Consider the following 18759-nt stretch of genomic DNA (forward strand, 5'->3'; position numbering starts at 1 on the left):
TGCCATGCTCTCCCTGTCGCTTTGCGACTGCGACTTGTCACGCATTGCGATAAGCCACCTCTCGCACACTTTTGTCGGCCACCTCTCACACCAAACAACCATGGTATTTAACTCAAATCCACCAATACCTTCTCATCTCCAACCTAACATTCTCTCCCAGGCTCCCACAGTCCCAGGAAAGCGCCCCACCGCCCGTCAAAAAGCCCTCGCCCGCCTCGCCGACCCAACCATCCCCCGCAAAACCCACCGCGAAGACAACCACGTAACCGACTCCTTCATCAACTCCAAGCGCGACAAGCGCCTAATCAAGCACTCCTCCTTCGTCTCCAAAATCACCAAGCCCTCCTCCTCCACAGCACTCAAGAACCACAAGAAGCGCCAGGCCAAAAAAGCCAAGACCCAGCTAAAGACAACTCTCGACTCGCTCGGGGATGTCCTTGACGATATTGAAGATGAGATGGAGGACGAAGGTGCAATGGACAACGAGCAGGCCCTGCAGGGGAAAGTCAGACACAAAAGTATAAAGTCTAGGCCGGGGGCGCTAAAGAGGAAGGAGAGGGTCGTCAAGGGGGAGATGTCCCGGTTTGGGCATAACCTGGCGCAGTTGGCTACCGTGACGAGCGCGAGTAGCACCGCGACGATAAACCAGAACACGGCCAAGAAACAGGCGGAAGAGCAGTCAAAGATGGAGACAGAGGGGTCCGCGATAACGGCGCAAGAGGCAGCGACTTCGAATCGGTGGGCGGCGTTGAGGGGGTTCATCTCTTCTACTATGGAGCAGAACCCTGCTTTTCTTGGCAAATAATGGCTACACGTCATGTGTGTTTTTCTTATCTATGTATATACCCTTCAAACTGCTGTAATAACGACAGGAATGACGAATGTTGAGACAATATGAGTATACAATAGCCGTCCACTAGATTGCCCAACGGGAACTTCTGTTGTACTGTCTAGAAGAATTGTAAACATAACCATGCACAGTGATGATGCAGATGTTGGCTTTGTGTGATGTGGGTATCGTAATGCGACATAACCCCCCTCCATCCTCTCCTATTAACGAGATAAACCAGATGATATTACCCAAACCGCACCCCTCTTTCTTCCCATTTTTCATCTCCAATTTCTCAAAGCCTGCCCTCGCGCCTTAAAAACAAAGCGGTACTCGTGTCCTGCCAGCCTAACTCCTAAACACCTGCTCTCCCTCGTAGATAGCCAGCGCCTCTGTGAAGGTAGAGACACAGGACTGCAGATCCATCGTCGTGATGCTTTCAATGTAAAGCCGGAACAACTACTCTCAGAAAGCCATCTCGGGTAAAATAGCTCCACCTCAACAGCAATCATTGCCTCCATGAATTCCGCCCGCGAATATGATGACTTCGTACCAAGAACCAACAGTTGCGATAGGGCTCAACTCTCATACCAAAATACTGCTGCTGATCTTCAGCCCGAATGGAGCTGCCAACGCTGGAAATGCTGTGAATGACCCAAATCATGCGGCAAAACCCGACTGCTGTGCTGAATACAGTTACAAGAAGGAACCACAGGGCTCAACTTCAAGATGTCTAGTGATAGCATCCGATAAACGCCTCATCTCAACCTCTGTTCTCTTTGGTCCGTTTGGAGCCAGATTGTAATCGTCAATCGAACGCTTGGTGACAACCCATCAGTCGATGCGTGGCGGGGTTGATGAGGATGGAAATGGTGATGCACTGCGTCTTCTCTCGCCTTCTTTTCGCAGACTTTCGATGATGTTCATCATCTCTTTTCGACCGCTGCGGCTGTCGACCGCTTTGCCGGCCATCGACATTGACACCTTCTCAGTAGCGTTGGCGTTGAGCAACTTCTTGATCAGGAGATGCCTCATAAGAATACAGACGTAGACGCCGCAGTCGCTGCTATTCTCCTGCTGTGGGCAGTCGTTCATCTGGTAAAATCGTAGAGCCTGGCCCAACACCTTACTTAGCCGATCGGTGCACTTTTGGGCTTCGTAATAGTTCGCGCCACCCAGCGAGTCGTAGTGAAACGCAACGCCATCGATTTTGGACACCAGGAGCAACGACCAGTGAGAGCCGAGGTCGGATCTGGTGCTGTCGCGTGCGTCGTTGACTGGAAGAAAGATATGTGTGATCTTGTCGAAGTTTGGCAGGGCGCTTGCTATACTCCTGACGTCGCTTGATTGCATCATCAGGAACGTCATGCTGGGACGAAGCAGGACGATCTTCGCCTCGGGGTACTTGATGAGGACCTCCCGTTCGAGCCATCTAAACCACATGTTAGAGACGCCGTGTTTCGGGGGGAGGGGGGAAGCTTGGTGACTGTTGGGAGCTTCAACAGAACCCTCTTCACCCTCTAGACGTACTCTTCCCAGAAGGCAATGTTCTACGATCATGTTAGCTTGGTCCAGCACCAACAGCGCCAGCAGATACATACATTATCTGTCAGCCAGTCGTTTCGGAGGGACCTGACATCCTCAGTCGTCACTAGAGCCTCAGTTAGATCTGGTCTGCTTGCCATAAGAGATCGAAAAGTCGCAAAGTTTGGAAAACGTACGGCAGATGTCATAGTCTGGTTGGGATGGATTGTTAGCAGGAGAACACACCACGATGGGAGCAAGATAGAAGCACTTACATGATAGATACTGGGTTGAGCCCGATCCCAGCTGTGCATTGGTCAGTCTCCGTGAGGTCCTGGTAGAGTATCGAGAGATAGTAGCTGGACTGCTCGCACGCGCACTGCTTCGGCCCTTGGTCGTAGCAGTGCGAAGAGAAGACATGTCGGGCTTCTTGATCCTGGGCTCGACTTTCCCGGGTTGTCTGCCCTGTCTGCTCTTGGTGCGGGGGTTGGTTGTGAGACGGAGATGGAATTTTTGGGCCTTGGATTTTGTACTGGCCATCCCCGTGACCCGGGAACTGGGGGGAGAAAATGTTGATAAAGAAGGGGAAGTTCTGCTCACAGTATCCCCGAAACGCCTGGCCATGCTGTTTCGGAATCCCATGATCCTGGAAGAAAGAGGTCCGCGCGACGGAGAAGAGGTGGTTGAAATAGCTTCTGGGTCAGGTGAAGTTGACGCCGTTCGACGGGGCTGGCCGGAGCTCCTTGAACCGCGGTAGTACTGGGAGGGCAGCGACGGGGAGGGGCTTCGCGAACGGAGCGATGAGGGGGGTAATACCGGTAGGGCGAGAGAGATGTCGCTAGCGCCGTCGAGGAGAAGCTGTTCACGGGTTGCGCGAGTGTGGTAGAGGAGTCGCGACACGTTGAAGCGTAGGGTGTACCAGTCAAAGGCAGCCGCGGGCTGCGAGGTCCTCGGTCTTCCGGCGTGGTGTTAACGACTAGAGATTGTTATATACGAACAGACAATGCTAGCGCGATCTTCAAATGAATACGGAGTAGAGCGCGCGGTCAATGCGGACTGTGGGGTTGGCCAGAGAGCAAGAATTGCGCAGGCAGAAATCACAAGCGATGTAGAACCGATTCTCGAAGTTTTGACGGGGTGCGGGCAGTGTGGGCTGCGGGACCGACCTTATAGAGGACCCCGCAGTTTTGTGGTGACTTACACGCACCTTTGAAGGCCAGCCATCGTGGCAGTGCGCGAGCCAAAATGCCCGTCACAGGCCGCCGCCTGTCGATGCTTGTCCTATCTCCAGCGCGGGGCTTTCCGCAATTCCACAAACACTTTCTGGCTTCCTCTGGTCGGTGGTTTCTTTGTCCTCGTCGTGCAAAAGGACAATTCCAGCTTCCCTCCAGATATCTTTTTACTCCCGAGTCTCAAGTCTTCAGGTTCTGGAGTCGAGCGCAAAAATGATCGCGACTGTCAGATGCTCAGATGCTCAAACAGAAAGACGTCACCAAGCGATCTTGCCCGCGCTTGGCATGCCAAGCAGTTGCAGACAGAGATCAAGGACCGTGCCACGCCTGGATGGCGACAGGTGAATTAGACAAATCGGCCGCCCGGGTGAATCTTGTGAAGACAACATACGTCACGGCCCACGTCGCGAGGCTGAACCGACCAAGTGTTTGAATGTGAAGTATCAGAGATGTGGTTGTCATTCAGAATCTGGACATTCGAAAGTCGTGAGAGGATCATTTGGTGCAAGGTATTCGGAACTGGACTCGCAAACATGAAGGCACGCAATCTCCGGAGCCAAGGTTGTTGTTGTTTGTCGATGGGAAACAGCAATGAAGGAAACGGCAACGTATCCAAAACCTTATCAGGCTCAATGCCTCGGTGTCAACACTTCGCCGGTAACTTTGTACAGCTGTCAAATGTGCCCTAATCATGGAGGCGTAAGCCTCTTCACATGGGAACCTGTCTGCCTCTCAGCAGCAAACAGTTCTAGCCGGACGAAAGGCCAAAAGACAATGTTTGGCTACCTAGAGATGGGATTGAGAGTATCAATATAGGTATGAAGGCTATAACCCTATTGTCCATCTACAGGACACCACATAGCTATCATTTGCGGTGACTGGGCTTGACTGGGAACTCCAGGGAATGAATGGTATTGGACTTTCGCTTTCGCAGTCCCAGCAGCCATACTGTGCGCCTCGTCGGTTTTTTATTCACTCATTCATTTTACGGAGGTGAAGATGTGTATTCACACGTGATGCGGGTCTTTGGGAGCGTCTTGGGGAGGCATTCTGGAACAGCTAACTGTATGTGTTGTTCCCATTCCCTCATCGATGCTATTCAACTGATCCTGACGAATAGCCTCAATTGGAGCAACAGCCATGTTCACTGCAGATTCGAGTTTCTCCCAGCAAAGCCCCAAGCGAATCAAGCTCCCAGCCCGGCTCCTCAATCTGAAAGTACTATAAAGTGTGTCTTCTTCTCTCTGCCACTTGGCAAGCCCACCCTTCCTCTCCCCATTCAACTACCGTCTTCACCGTTAGCACTGAATGACCCAAATCACGATATAGAAACGATCCATTCATCAAACTACCATCGAAATGCCATCTACGTTCCTCTCTCGCAGTGCCCTTTCGGCCATCCGCCCAGCGAGCAACCAACCAGTCACCTCTCTTCCCAGCGTTAGAAGACTCAACTGTGTTACCATGAGTTTTGACGATGTCAAGAGATGGAAAGAGTGGAAAGCAAAGGAACTTTTGGTGCCCAATTCCCAGGACAACGTCTTCCACTTGAAGGTCTACTCTCCCATCAACAAAAGCCAGGTGTGGAACATTGACTATTCTGGTGTGTCTATCAGACCTCCGCCTCCTCCTCAACGGGCATCTGCTCGTCTTCTCGTATCACCACTCCCGATCAAAGCCCCTGTTCGCCGCCTGAGGGCCCCGAAGCAACTCTTGTCATATCATTATGAGTCACCGACCGGCGGGGGATCATCTACACCACAAAGATCTTCTTTCTCCACCACGTCCCAGTACATCACCTTTGAGACGCTCAAATCAGTCGACAAAGGAGGCAAGGTCGACTCCCATTCCGCCAAAGTCAAGAGCTCGTTGCGGAACAGAGTCCAGTCTCGCCCAAACACCAATGACGCGCAAGTTACAGGTACTCCCGACAACAAGCAAGACAAAGATGTCGATGCTGAGCTACCAGTCTTGCGATATCTGCCATTCTTCCTCGGTGCTGGTGGACCACTCTGAGTTTGCGAGGCTTTCGCCTAAGGGTTTCCTACCATGAAGTTTCATAATAAACGATTCATGGTTAGGGTGGAAAACGTGGAGTTTTGTGGCTGAAGGCAAAAGATTGGGATTGGTATCCTGTGGAGCTTGGTTGGGATGGAGTTATGGCTTTTCATCCAGATTTTACACTTATGAGCGAAGGCGTTTAGAGGACCGGCAAGTGTTTTCTTCAAACGGGATTTCGAGTTTATGGGGTAGATCGGGCTATTTCAGTTCAGCTAAATAGAAGGGGAAGTAGTAAACCACATGCTGCTGGACGTACTGTTGAGGCTTGTGCATGAATTTGTGATAGTGATGAACTGGGCCCCAACAGGTCAGGGGAGGTTTCATCAAAAAAGAAAAGCTGCCTACGACAGCAAACATTTAAACCAGTAGAACACGAAGTAGTCACCCTGCCCACAAAATAATTGAGACACCAAATAAAGACCCCCTCTTCACACGTCCTCCTCCCCAACCACACTCTCTAAGAGCCTAGGAAAATATTTTAAAGGTATAGTGCCACAGGCCTACTCCTGTTCAAAGTTCGGAGGCCTTTGGCCACAGGTTAAAATACGCTTGTTTAAAATTGGAGGTTCCTGTGTAAGTGACTGCGATTTGGGTGATTTGGTGTCTCGATTAATTTGTGGGCAGGGTGGTAGTATAAGGTTCTTCGCCACAGTCTTCCCATGTCAGCCCCTGGTATGTCCCTTTTGTGTCATTCGCTCTTAGGGGGCGAGGAATGGGTTGGGGTACATTAGACAGTGCTGGGATTCTAAAGAAAATTGTCGATATCTAGCATCTATATGGACCGAGTTAGCCAAAAAGTCATGAAGTTGCAGAATCGAACCTTCCGGGGATAAGCACCGATAGTATCAAGGCTTTATCCAGAACATTGTTAATCGGGAGTATGTTAAGATATTGCTACCGACTCATTGATTCAACTTCGCAACGTGACTGCCACATATTGACAGAACCGGATTTTCTAAGAAAGTCTGAATCTATTTCTCAATGCCTTAGTCATGGTAGAGTAGCAAGTTGTTGGAGCTAGTGAAAGGTGGTTAAAGCTAGACGTTCATTAAGAGCATACAGAAAATCACGGATTTCTCTTACCATTGGTCATGAGGAGCTAACTGCGACAGATTTTGTGAGGACCAGGAGCTCACGGTGCTTCAACAGCCACAGGCACAAATACGTACGGCTGTCAACCTGATAATCCTCCCAGAGATTTGAAAACTACGGCGACAAAGTCTCCGAGCCTCCAAACTGATGCTTTGTCATCGTGTTACTCGGAGTTGGGCTAAACCCGAATTCCAGAAAATAGGGTAGCGGACAACGGATGAACCTTCAGTGGAAATGGCACCAAACCCCCACAAATCCCGGCCCCGAAGATCCCTGCCAATTACGTGGGCACCGCTGTGCAACTCCAAAAGCTTCCGGCAAGCCTGGGCCGGCAGGGGACGGGACAGCGAGACAGTTCTTATATAAACCACCCAGTGCTTGGTTTGCCATCCCCATTGTGAATTGCGCCATCCATCCATTACCCAAACAGGTAATTAACTGTTGTGTAAAACCACCAACATGTCTCCAAAAGCAGCCTCAACAGCCACAGGCCCACTTGCGCCATCGAATCCGGAAACCAAAGAAGACACCGCTCTCTGGAGTTTGAAACATGTCCAAGTCCTCTGGTCCTGGGCCGCCAGACCATCCAAGCCAACATATCCTCCCATCTCCTCAATCCCACCCACGCCGGCCACCCGTCTCCTCGAAGCCGATGCCGTGCCCACAACCGGCGAGCCCTTCCCGACCGAGCCAATCCTCACCAGAAACGCCCACCATGAGCCCTCCAAATCCAATACTGTCCTCTACCTCGCCTATGGCTCCAACATGTGCTCAAAGACCTTCCTGGGCATGCGCGGCATCCGTCCCCTAAGCCAAATCAACGTATCCGCCCCTTCTCTCGACCTAACCTTTGACCTGCCCGGTCTCCCATATCGCGAACCATGTTTCGCCAACACCGCCCTGCGTAAACTCCCAGAACCTCCAAAACTGCCCCCCAAAGTCCCTGACATGCCCGACCTCCCTGACCCCCCAAAGATGCCCCCTTTCTCTTCCAGCAATCGACAGCGCAGACCAATCAACTGGACCAAAGGCCTCGTCGGCGTAGTCTACGAAGTAACGGCAGAAGACTACGCCAAAATCATCACCACCGAAGGCGGCGGCGCAAGCTACCACGACATTCTCGTGCCATGTTTCCCCTTGCCAGCCACGATCGGCGTCCCAGAAAAACCCGACATTCCCGTCCCTCCCAGACCGTTCCTCGCGAGAACGCTCTATGCCCCACGCCTCCCCGATACCCCAGATAAGCCGCCGAAAGAAGACGATCGCAGCCCCGCCAACAACGACGACGGTGACGGTGACAAATGCCCCAAGCCTGAACCCCCCTCTTGGATCCAAAAACTCCTCCTCCCCGTCCGCCGCCCGCAAGCAGACTACGCCCAGCCCTCCCCCCGTTACCTCTCCCTCCTCACCACCGGCGCAGCAGAACACGACCTCCCCCAAGACTACCAAGCCTACCTCCAATCCCTCCGGCCCTACACCGCAACCACCTGCCTCCAGAAACTCGGCCAGGTACTCTTCCTCAGCTTCTGGGCGCCCTGGGTCATAACAGCCATGTTTGGGGGTCGGTTGTTCAGTGACGAGAAGGGCAGGGCGCCCAAGTGGGTCGTGGCAGGGACGACGGTGCTGTTTAATATCGTCTGGGCAAGTTACGATTACGTCGCCAAGCCCATCTTTGGGGACGGGGAGAGGACGCTCGAGGAGGAGGAGACGGACGGGCAGAGGAGTTGGGTCGGGGAACGGTGGGGCGGTGGGAGAAGGGAGAGGGGGACTGTGGACGAGAGGAGGGTTCTGTTGGTGTAGGTCATGGAGATGAAGAGAGTGAGAGTCCGAGGAAAGAAGTTCGAAGAGGGTGGATATCGAATATCATCCATCTTCCGAGGACCAAGACATCTCGGAAAGCCATAGGCTGACGCGAGCGTCAGTTCAGTTTCTGTGTAAACAACGGTACATAATGTCATCTCAAAGTACCCAAGTTTCTAGACAACGCTGGCGAGGAGTTTAGAGTTTTGTTTTTGTTTTTGTCACTTGGACATATGCACTCAATGCCAGCAAAGACACATTCATCTCTCTTCTCCACCGATAAGCAATGCATTTTGATTCGCCCAAAGCAATTGTATATGTTTGTAGCCATGAACAATCCCTACTTTCAGAAAAAAAGAGGACATGTAGTCCATCATTATCCCGTTATGCCAGAGCCATATGCAAACTGTCAAACCTTTGTTGGTACAAGGTATGCATTTCCCAGTCCCCAGACCCGATACCAACCCGGTCCTTGCGGCCCCTCCTCTTACCCGCCTATAAGGCAGGTTAAATATATGTTATTTTTGACAGTACCAAAACTCAAAGACTCCCCATGAACCCCGCCCGTCCCTCATGCCTATGTCCTGGGTAAGAAAAAGATGACTTTTGAAACCTAATTCTTTCTGAAGAGGCTAGGAATGTCATTAACATTGACCTTGCCGTCCAGAATGCCGTCGACGAGCTTGAACAGAGGATACTTGTCCTCAATACCGCGCGCCCTCAAGAAGCTGCTGACTTCGCGCGAGGTCGAAATGCCCTGCAGCTTCTGCCCGTTGAGCTCTGTACGCTCAATCTCCTGAATGGACACTCCGCGCTCAACCGCCATCTTGGAGTACCGCCAGTTGCGGGCAGCGGTGCAGCTGACAATCATGTCGCCCCACCCGGCACTCTCCTCCCAGAGCGTGGCTGGCTGGATGGTCTCGGGGTAGAACTCGCGAGCGAACTGGATGATCTCCAACATGCCTCGACGCATGACGGCAGTCTTGGCAGTCATGTTCCAGCCGTGACCCTCCACAAAGCCACAGGCAATAGCGACGATGTTCTTGAGCGCACCGCCAAGTGAGACACCCACCACGTCAGACACCATCGAGACGGTGAAGTAAGGACGGCTGAAGAGTGTGTGAAGGACCTCGTGGTCCAGCGGGGGATAGCCTTCCGGGACGGGTGTGAGCTTCGTCTTGATAATCTGGCCACGAGAGTCGCGGTGCTCCTCGTAGGCCCCGTTGCCGTTGCCATTGGCTTGTCCGTTTCCGTTGGCCACGTGGCGGTCGCAAGGAGGTGTGTTGTAAGCAATGGTGGTCTCGCACCAGTTCTCGTTGGCGATTTCGCTGGCAATGTTGGCTCCGCTCAGGGCACCGCAATAAATCTCAAGCTGCTCGCCAATGAACTCGCAGATGAGTTCGATCTTGTCGTCGGTTACGGTCACACCCTTGATGCAGCTCACGCCGCGGGCATAGGGGAGGATCTTGCCCTTGAGTTGTCTGCAGATGTTGTTGATGAACTCGTGTGGAAAGTTGAAGATGAGAATGGTGGCGTCCTTGACAGCGTCCTCGATGCTGGGGTTGGCGATGAGGTTGGTCGGAAGATTGATGCCCTCGAGGTACTTTGTGTTTTGGTGCTTTGTGTTGATGACCTCGGTCAGGTTCCGAGTCTCGCCGTCAACTATCACCTTCTCCTCGTACACCCACATCTGAACATCCTTCTCGAAAACATCTGGGTGCTCGCTCGTGCTCTCAGCGATAACCTTGCCGACAGTGGTGCCCCAGTTTCCGGATCCAATCACTGCGACCTTGTGCTTGTGCGGAAAAGAGTCCGGTACGGTCATTTTGGCGGATTGAGAGTGTGTCGTACGGCGGTGAGACGGCTGCTGCTTGTTGTTAAGAGTGAGAGGGGCAGCTAATGACACAGCGATGTTGGAATAGCCAAGCGGTGGAGCAAGACCAAGAGGGTCTAGATTGCGGCAGCGGAGCGGGGTTGGACGAGGAGAGGGAGCGACGCCGCAGTGGTGATCGGGATTGGGATTGTTGAGGTGAGATGAGAAAGCACGACTTTGCCGGCAAGTTCTGGCTTCGGGTGAGGGTCTGGCTTTGGCTTTGAGAATGGGGTACCGGGATGGGCCGCTATGCGAGTGGATATTCCGACAGGAAGAATGGGGCAGGTCCGGCGTCGAGCAAGGGAAGGGCGATAAGCGACAAGACTTGGGAATGGAACAAGCAGCAGAGAAAATGGTCCGAAGCAGCAAGCGAGGGATGTTGGGACTCTTCTTGTAGTCCGCTAGTCGTAGTATCTTCATGAGCCAAAACAAAAGAGGCCGGGCGCGGGGACGGTGAGATGGGGCGGGGAGGGGGTCTGGATTCAAATAGGGGACTTTTCAACTGTCTCTTGCTGCTGGCTGTGTGTGTCTTTGTCAATCAGCTTGTGCACTGGTTCGATGACCGCCACTGGCCGGAATTGCTACGACGCGGTTGGCCCATTCCGAAAGGCATGACGCAAAAGGGGTTGCCAGGGAGGGCTTAATTGGCAGAAAATTGTTCACCGCCTGCCTCTTTTCCCTTCCATTTTTTATTTTAGGTCGTGGCTGACAGCTCAGCGCGAGCTTGTGATTGCGGGCCTTCCGTAACCACACACGGCTCGCCTCGGCCATCACCGTTCAAACCTCCGTTCACCGAGGTCGCCAAGCCATCTCGGCCATAATCGACATACAGAATCTCTCATTCACCGAGGCTCTTATCACCATATCAGACCTTATCTCCGTGAGGGCCTCCTCCACGCTCTGGAAATATCCTCACAATGATCACAAGACTCTGCCGAGGCTTGAAGAGCAACGGCTCCTGATAATGCGATAATTGCCTGCCCATGCGCTGAGAATTTCTGCAATACAACCATGCCTCGGCCTTCAACACCAAGGCTGTTATCGCGATTACCACAGTGAATATGGCGATCGTTCCAATACGAGATGGTATCAACGGACCCCGGAGCACCGGATGCCGACCCAGGACTTGAGCCGCATCACTTGGACGTCCGTGACAGAATCCCCCTCGTGCTGTAGCCAGGGTCGGGCCGCTGCTTGGACGCCGGTGTTGCTGGGACATGCGTTTCTGCAGGATCAGTACCTACAGGATGAATGGGGCTTCAACATGCACACATGGTGGAAGTGCATAAGCTCGCTGCCAAACCATTCGCTTCTCGGGGTCGTCTGGAGTTGATATATAACACCACCACCGTTGGTGCAGAATCAAAATAGTGGTTGTCGAGTCAGAACTATCGCCGTTGGAGGTCATCAAGGTTCACCATCGACTGACCTCTGCGATTCTTCTGCGATCTGTTAGGTGTTGCTCGATCAGGACTTTGTCGACTTCCGACTCTGGATTTTGCCTAGGGAATAGGGCTCTTGCATAGGTACCCTGTTCTCGCTTTATCATTGAAACAAAGATCGATACCACGATGCTATCGTTCCAACATTCCAAGAAATGCTTCGGTTTCGGTCACTTATAAGAGTTCGAATAGCTTACCTGTCGTGAGGCTTGTATGTTGCCAAGATGCCGCCGAGGACATCAGCAGATCAAGTTCCAGCCGCAGCATGGGGGGCCACGGGGCGGGGGTCAACAAGCGGTCTAAACTCTACGGCGTGCAATTCGCCAAGCCCCTCTATTCTTCGTGATGTCATCGAACATGGGCGCTGAGATGCGCTAAAACATGCGGGGCACCGGGCGACGCCTCTGCTAATATTTCTCACTCCGGCCTCGTCACCACCATCACCATCAGGCGGAAACAACGTGGGATCATTCAAGGGGAACACGGAAAGCTCCTCCTATAGACAAGTGGATGGCAGTTTGACACGGGTTTTGACACGCGGAACCACCGGAGCTCATGAAGGAGGCTCGCCACCTATCACAATGTTTTGGGATCAAACCAAAACTGCCCCGCTATCGAGTCTCAGGAGGCTCGAAGCACCCACCATTTATATAGGGAACGGGCGAAAACATCGGACTCTCTCGGTGTCGGTGCTCACCTTGGAGCGGGATGGAAGAGATTCTGCTTCAGGTGCCGCTCCGATCGGGCTTGATGGATAGGTTGGTGCCATTGAAAATTGAAACCAACAAGGACTCCGCCGGGCCGCACTGTCGGTTGCCCGCTTGTGCCTGTCAATCTGACGACATTACAGTATTCTTGGATATTGCAGGCCCATGCATAGGCCTACGAGCCGGGGCGTTCTGCGCCTTTGAACTTCCATTTCCGTCTTTTCTCTCCAAGCCTCTGGACAATCCCATGGGACCTGCAGGCTGCAGACAGCGGCGTAGGTTTCCAAGTGCCCTGTTACTGTTTGCTGCTCCCACAACCCCTGCCTCTCAGGAGGTTGAATAGGAATGGCTTCACCCCATCCATGCCTTCCAACTTTTCTGCATCTGCTTTCTTCCCTGCATAGAGACCCCATACCCTTACAGTGCTGCTGTTCCCTGCTTTTCAGCTCTAACGATCCAAACCCGCACGAAGCTGTCCGAGAACCACAGAACCAAGCTCCGCTAAGCTCCGATTCCCTAGCGCCTCGCGATTGACACGCAGGCCAACTTAACCTTGGTGTCAGACGGTTCCGCCCACAGGTAGCGAACCAGCTTTCGACGTGGCTTGTCACGACAGGGTGTCGGACTACTCTTTCGAATCGTACTTAGCTCGGGGTAGAGCTCTCTCTGTGATGTCCTCGCGACTTCTGCGCTCTCTCTGCCTCTGTTTCTGTCTCATCTGGTGCTTTTCAGACAGAAGAAGGAGGTAGATCATCTGCCTTTTTGGCACCATTTGGACCCGACGCGGGGCAACGTCCATCACCATTGGTACCTTACGGATACCGTACCTCGACTAGCTGCATCTACAGCTCCCTATTAGCTCCCAAGTTCGCCCCCCTTTTTTTTTCCTTCTTTCACCATGATCCCCAAAACCATGGTTTCCAACGAGGTTTACCTGCTGCCTCTCAACGATGATGGCTCGCCCCAGGTCGTCGGCGAGTACATCTATCTGGCACCCAAGACCAACGACCCCGTGACCATTCGATTTGCCATCGAGGGCACATCGAGCATCTGCCGCCATGGCAGCTTGTGGGTTAACATTCCCGAACAGGGACAAGAGTTCCGCCGGGACAAATTTCGAGAGTTCAAGTATGTTTGTTGTCTGGGAATGCAATACATGTCGTACCACAAAGACTAATCTGTTTTACTAGGCTTGTCCCCGATTTCAACCGCACACTTGAGATCTCGATCCCCATCTACGAAGCCGGTGCTTATGCCTTTTACACCACATACGCCGAGCTGCCCGACCTTGCAAACAACTTGAAGCCTCAGACAAATGGCAATGCCAAGGTCCAGACCAAACAGACACCAACATACTACATCGATGTTGCACCACGGCTTTCTCTCGATGGTCAACCGCTGCCGCTGCCTGCACTGTCCGTATTCTCTATTATTAGCAAGTTTATGGGCAAGTATCCCAATGACTGGGAGAAACATCTCCGTGGCATCAGCGACAGGGGTTACAACATGGTCCACTTCACGCCATTGCAAGTGAGAGGTGACTCGAATTCCCCATACAGTCTCTACGACCAGCTCGGGTGGGACCCAGTCTGTTTCCCTGGGGGTGAGAAGGATGTGAAGAAGTTGGTCGACAGCCTCGAAAAGAACCACTCTCTTCTCAGCTTGACCGACATTGTCCTCAACCACACAGCACACAACAGCGAGTGGCTTCTGGAGCACCCAGAAGCTGGCTACAATCTCACCACAGCACCATGGCTCGAGTCGGCATATCTTCTGGACACCAAGCTGCTCGAGTTGGGCTTCAAGCTGGGAGACCTAGGGTTGCCTACGGAACTCAAGTCTGTTGACGATTTGGTGCTGATCATGGGTGCGATCAAGAAGGAGGTCATTGCTGAGATCCGCCTCTGGGAGTACTATGTTCTGGACGTCGAACGGGATGCTGATGCGGCTGTCGAATCTTGGGTCGTTGGCCGGACCAACTTCCCAGACGGTTCCATCGGCAGCCATGGTCTAGACGGCCTTCGCTCTACTTCCCTTGAGGAACAAGCGCAATGGATCACCAAGTACGGTCTTCAAAACATGGATCGTCTAGGAGAGCGTTTTAGGAGACGTGCCGACCCCAGTGTGGCTGCGGCCCTCTTATCCGTTCTGTTTGGCAAGTACGAAGGCAACAAGGGCAGCGCTGCCGACCAAGCCGCTGCTCGCAACGCCCTTGTCAAGATCCTAGACGTTGTCAATGTGCCCTTCTACGAGGAATACGACGCTGAAGTTGCCGATACTCTCCAGCAGGTCTTCAACCGTATCAAGTATGTCCGGTTGGATGATAACGGCCCAAAGCTTGGACCGATCAACCAGGCGAACCCCTTGATTGAGACCTACTTCACTCGTCTGCCTCTGAATGAGAAGACCAAAAAGCACAGGAAGGAGGACTTGGTGCTTGTGAACAACGGCTGGGTCTGGGGTGGAAATGCTCTGGTCGACAATGCCGGCCCTGAATCCCGAGTCTACCTTCGCCGTGAGGTTATCGTCTGGGGTGATTGCACCAAGCTCAGATATGGTGCCGGGCCTCAAGACAGCCCATGGCTGTGGGAACACATGACCAAGTATGCTCGCATGTTAGCCAAGTACTTTGCCGGCTTCCGCATTGACAACTGCCACTCGACTCCTCTTCACGTTGCCGAGCACATCCTCGACGAGGCTCGCCGCGTGAGACCTAATCTATATGTTGTCGCCGAGCTCTTTACGGGCTCCGAGGAGATGGACTATGTCTTTGTCAAGAGACTTGGCATCAGCTCTCTCATTCGTGAGGCCATGCAGGCGTGGAGCACTGGCGAGCTGAGTCGTCTTGTTCACCGTCATGGTGGTCGCCCCATTGGCAGCTTCGAGGTGGATGAGATCTCGAGTGCGGATGTTCGCAGTGGCTCCAACACCAACGGCACAAACGGTACCAATGGTGCGAACGGACATTACACACGTGAGATCATTCGCCGCATCAAACCAGTTCCTGTCCAGGCACTCTTCATGGACTGCACCCACGATAACGAGGTTCCTGCTCAGAAGCGTGATGCCCGTGACACGCTGCCCAATGCTGCCCTTGTCAGCATGTGCGCGAGTGCCACCGGCAGCGTCATGGGTTACGACGAGATCTACCCTCGTCTGATCGAGCTTGTCCACGAGACCAGACTGTACACATCCGAATCATCCAAGTTCCCTGTCAAGGTCGGCGAAGGCAAGGGTGGCATCGCTGGTGTCAAGAAGCTTCTCAACCAGATCCACACCCTGATGGGTATGGATGGTTATGATGAGACGCATATCCACCACGAAGATCAGTATGTCACTGTTCACAGAGTTCACCCAGTATCTCGCAAGGGATACTTCCTCATTGCCCATACCGCGTTTCCGGGATATGGAAACGGGAATGGCGCTTTCAACCCCGTCCACCTGACCGGCACCAAAGCCAAACACCTTGGTAGCTGGATGCTCGAGGTTGATGCAAGCAAAGAGGCTGTGGAAGAGGTTCTGAGCGACAAGAAGCTGCTCCGTGGCCTTCCCAGTCGTCTTATTGGTCTCCCTGGCGTTCGTATGGAGGTCAAGGGCCAAGACACCATTATCACTGTCCGCGAAAAGTTCCCTCCTGGCAGCATTGCGCTCTTTGAGACTTGGATCCCCGCGGCGGAGCACTCGAGTGGTTTGGACACCTTTGTCACGTCCGGAGCCAAGGCTGCGATGGCCGAGCTTGACCTGGTTGATCTCAACTTCCTTCTGTATAAGTGTGAGCCGGAAGAACGTGACGCCAGCGAGGGGAGAGATGGCGTCTATGACATTCCCGGACATGGCAAGCTTGTCTATGCTGGTCTTCAGGGCTGGTGGAGTATCATGAAGGATATCATCAGGGACAATAACCTGGCTCACCCACTGTGCCAAAACCTTCGTGATGGACAGTGGGCGCTGGACTATACCCTGGGTAGACTTGAGCGTGCGGCCAAGAAGGAGAACTACAAGCGGTTGGGTAAGCCTGCTGCCTGGCTCAAGGAGCGGTTCGATGCCATCCGTGGTATTCCTAGCTTCCTTCTCCCGCGGTACTTTGCCCTGGTTCTCAGGACTGCGTACATGGCTGCATTCGAAAGGGGCATTTCCCTCATGAACAACAATGTTCAGAAGGGGCAATGGTTCCTCCAAAGCCTCAGCATGGTGAGCGTTCAGCAGACTGGTCTTGTCAAGTCCGCCTCGCTATACCCTGATCGCCTGGTCCCATCGCTCGCTGCTGGCCTTCCTCACTTTGCTGTTGAATGGGCTCGCTGCTGGGGACGCGACGTCTTCATCTCTCTCCGTGGTCTCTACCTCGGTACCGGTCGCTTCGATGAGGCCAAGGAACACATCCGTGCCTTTGCTAGTGTGCTGAAGCACGGCATGATCCCCAACCTTCTCGGTAGTGGTAACACTCCGCGATACAACGCCAGAGACTCTGTTTGGTTCTTCTTGCAGTGCATCCAAGACTATACTCGGATCGTTCCTGATGGGCTGTCGCTGCTTGACGAGAAGGTCAAGAGACGGTTCCTGCCATATGACGACGCCTACTTTGATACCGCCGACCCTCGTGCCTACAGCAAGGAGAGCACCATCCGCGAGATCATCCAGGAGGTCTTCCAGCGCCACGCCGAGGGCATGAAGTTCCGCGAGGCCAATGCCGGCCCTAACCTCGATATGCAGATGAGTGACAATGGCTTCAACCAAGAGATCAAGGTTGACTGGTCCAACGGTTTTGTGTTTGGTGGCAACCAAGACAATTGCGGCACTTGGATGGACAAGATGGGCGAAAGCGAAAGAGCTCGCTCCAAGGGCGTCCCGGGCACTCCCCGTGACGGCGCCGCCGTTGAGATCACCGGTCTGTTGTACAGCGGTCTCAAGTGGTTTGCCTCCCTCCACGAGCAAGGCAAACACGACCAATCCGGCGTCAGAAAAGCCGACGGCTCAACCATCACCTTCAAGGACTGGGCCGCTCTCATCAAGAAGAACTTTGAGCGCTGCTACTTTGTCCCCATCTCTTCCGAAGACGACAAGGACTACGACGTCAACCCTGCCATCATCAACCGCCGTGGCATCTACAAGGACTTGTACAAATCCGGCAAGGAATACGAGGACTACCAGCTCCGTCCCAACTTCCCCATTGCCATGACCGCCGCCCCGGATCTGTTTGTCCCTGAGCATGCCATGCACGCGCTTTGCATTGCGGACTCTGCTCTTCGCGGCCCGACGGGCATGGCTACGCTTGACCCGAGCGATTTGAACTATAGGCCTTATTACCGCAACAGTGAGGACAGTGATGATTTTGCGACGAGTAAAGGGAGGAACTATCACCAGGGGCCGGAGTGGCTGTGGCCTACGGGGTTCTTCTTGAGGGCGCTGCTCAAGTTTGATCTGATGAGAAGGGGGAAGGAGGATGCGGAAGGAAGGACGGAGGCGTTCCAACAGGTGACGAGGAGACTGATTGGGTGTAAAGAGATGATTGAGCGGAGCCCATGGGCGGGGTTGACCGAGTTGACGCAGAAGGGGGGGGAGGAGTGTGCTGATTCTGTGAGTTTCTTTTTGAAGTTATAAGGATTGATGATGACGATGTGCTAATGCTGGATGCAGTCACCTACTCAGGCTTGGTCGGCGGGTTGCTTGATTGATCTTTATATGGATGCTGCGGAGGAGCAGGCGATTTTGGAGGCGAAGAGTTTGCCTCTGAGGTAGCTTGTTGGTTGGTGGTGGTAGCCATGATGGTGATGATGATGATGACGACGGAACACAGGTGGAGGTCTTTTGTTTTCTTCGAGGGGTTGGTGGAACAGGTATAAAAACAGACATAGCATAGAATGGGTAAATTGGAATGGGAAATGGGTACAGTCGATGCCCGAGATATTGGGGCTTTTGTGGTGCATGCGGATTACATTACCTAGCAAAGAATTTTTGGATCGATCCCTCTTGGATGCTCTCTTGATGACCAAATTATTGCCTGCTTCCAAGGCCTCTGAACTATTGCATAAGGCATGTGGGCTATTTCTCGATATATAATCGCCGTTGGTAAGTGGTGCTGATAGAGGCCCATCTCAACATGCAGCATCCTTCCTCTGTCCAGAATGGTTGGGCAAGGTACGTATGTCAGCTGACGGCAGCGGTAATCTTGCACCAAAGCAAACGCAACATCTGATTGGAC

General features: G+C 53.1%; 6 protein-coding genes across 6 annotated transcripts; 4 read left to right on the forward strand and 2 right to left on the reverse strand.

Moving 5' to 3' along the window:
• Positions 1-4: 4 nt before the first annotated feature.
• QC761_106160 (uncharacterized protein) lies at positions 5-848 on the forward strand (the record flags this gene model as incomplete). Its single annotated transcript, XM_062873877.1, has 2 exons — positions 5-103; positions 161-848. 2 exons carry the CDS (start codon positions 5-7, stop codon positions 803-805), a joined length of 744 nt encoding a protein of 247 aa, XP_062736963.1. The 3' UTR covers positions 806-848.
• On the reverse strand, positions 848-4137 carry QC761_106170 (uncharacterized protein). The gene is made up of 4 exons (XM_062873878.1): positions 2629-4137; positions 2431-2480; positions 2360-2379; positions 848-2261 (listed from the first exon to the last, which is right to left on the reverse strand). Exons 1-4 carry the CDS (start codon positions 2993-2995, stop codon positions 1664-1666), a joined length of 1035 nt encoding a protein of 344 aa, XP_062736964.1. The 5' UTR covers positions 2996-4137; the 3' UTR covers positions 848-1663.
• An 807-nt stretch (positions 4138-4944) lies between these two features.
• Positions 4945-5601, forward strand: QC761_106175 (uncharacterized protein; the record flags this gene model as incomplete). The annotated part of the gene is made up of 1 exon (XM_062873879.1): positions 4945-5601. One exon carries the CDS (start codon positions 4945-4947, stop codon positions 5599-5601), a length of 657 nt encoding a protein of 218 aa, XP_062736965.1.
• Positions 5602-7197: 1596 nt separating this feature from the next.
• On the forward strand, positions 7198-8538 carry QC761_106180 (uncharacterized protein; the record flags this gene model as incomplete). Its single annotated transcript, XM_062873880.1, has 1 exon — positions 7198-8538. One exon carries the CDS (start codon positions 7198-7200, stop codon positions 8536-8538), a length of 1341 nt encoding a protein of 446 aa, XP_062736966.1.
• Positions 8539-8999: 461 nt separating this feature from the next.
• On the forward strand, positions 9000-18548 carry GDB1 (bifunctional 4-alpha-glucanotransferase/amylo-alpha-1,6-glucosidase). The gene is made up of 3 exons (XM_062873882.1): positions 9000-13688; positions 13751-18134; positions 18195-18548. Exons 1-3 carry the CDS (start codon positions 13459-13461, stop codon positions 18294-18296), a joined length of 4716 nt encoding a protein of 1571 aa, XP_062736967.1. The 5' UTR covers positions 9000-13458; the 3' UTR covers positions 18297-18548.
• Positions 9152-11012, reverse strand: GPD1 (glycerol-3-phosphate dehydrogenase; the record flags this gene model as incomplete). Its single annotated transcript, XM_062873881.1, has 2 exons — positions 9152-10887; positions 10997-11012. The coding sequence occupies 2 exons, from the start codon at positions 11010-11012 to the stop codon at positions 9152-9154; spliced, it is 1752 nt and encodes a 583-aa protein (XP_062736968.1).
• Positions 18549-18759: the final 211 nt, after the last annotated feature.

This window comes from Podospora bellae-mahoneyi (assembly GCF_035222275.1).
Source record: "Podospora bellae-mahoneyi strain CBS 112042 chromosome 1 map unlocalized CBS112042p_1, whole genome shotgun sequence".
Classification (NCBI taxonomy): Eukaryota; Fungi; Ascomycota; class Sordariomycetes; order Sordariales; family Podosporaceae; genus Podospora; species Podospora bellae-mahoneyi.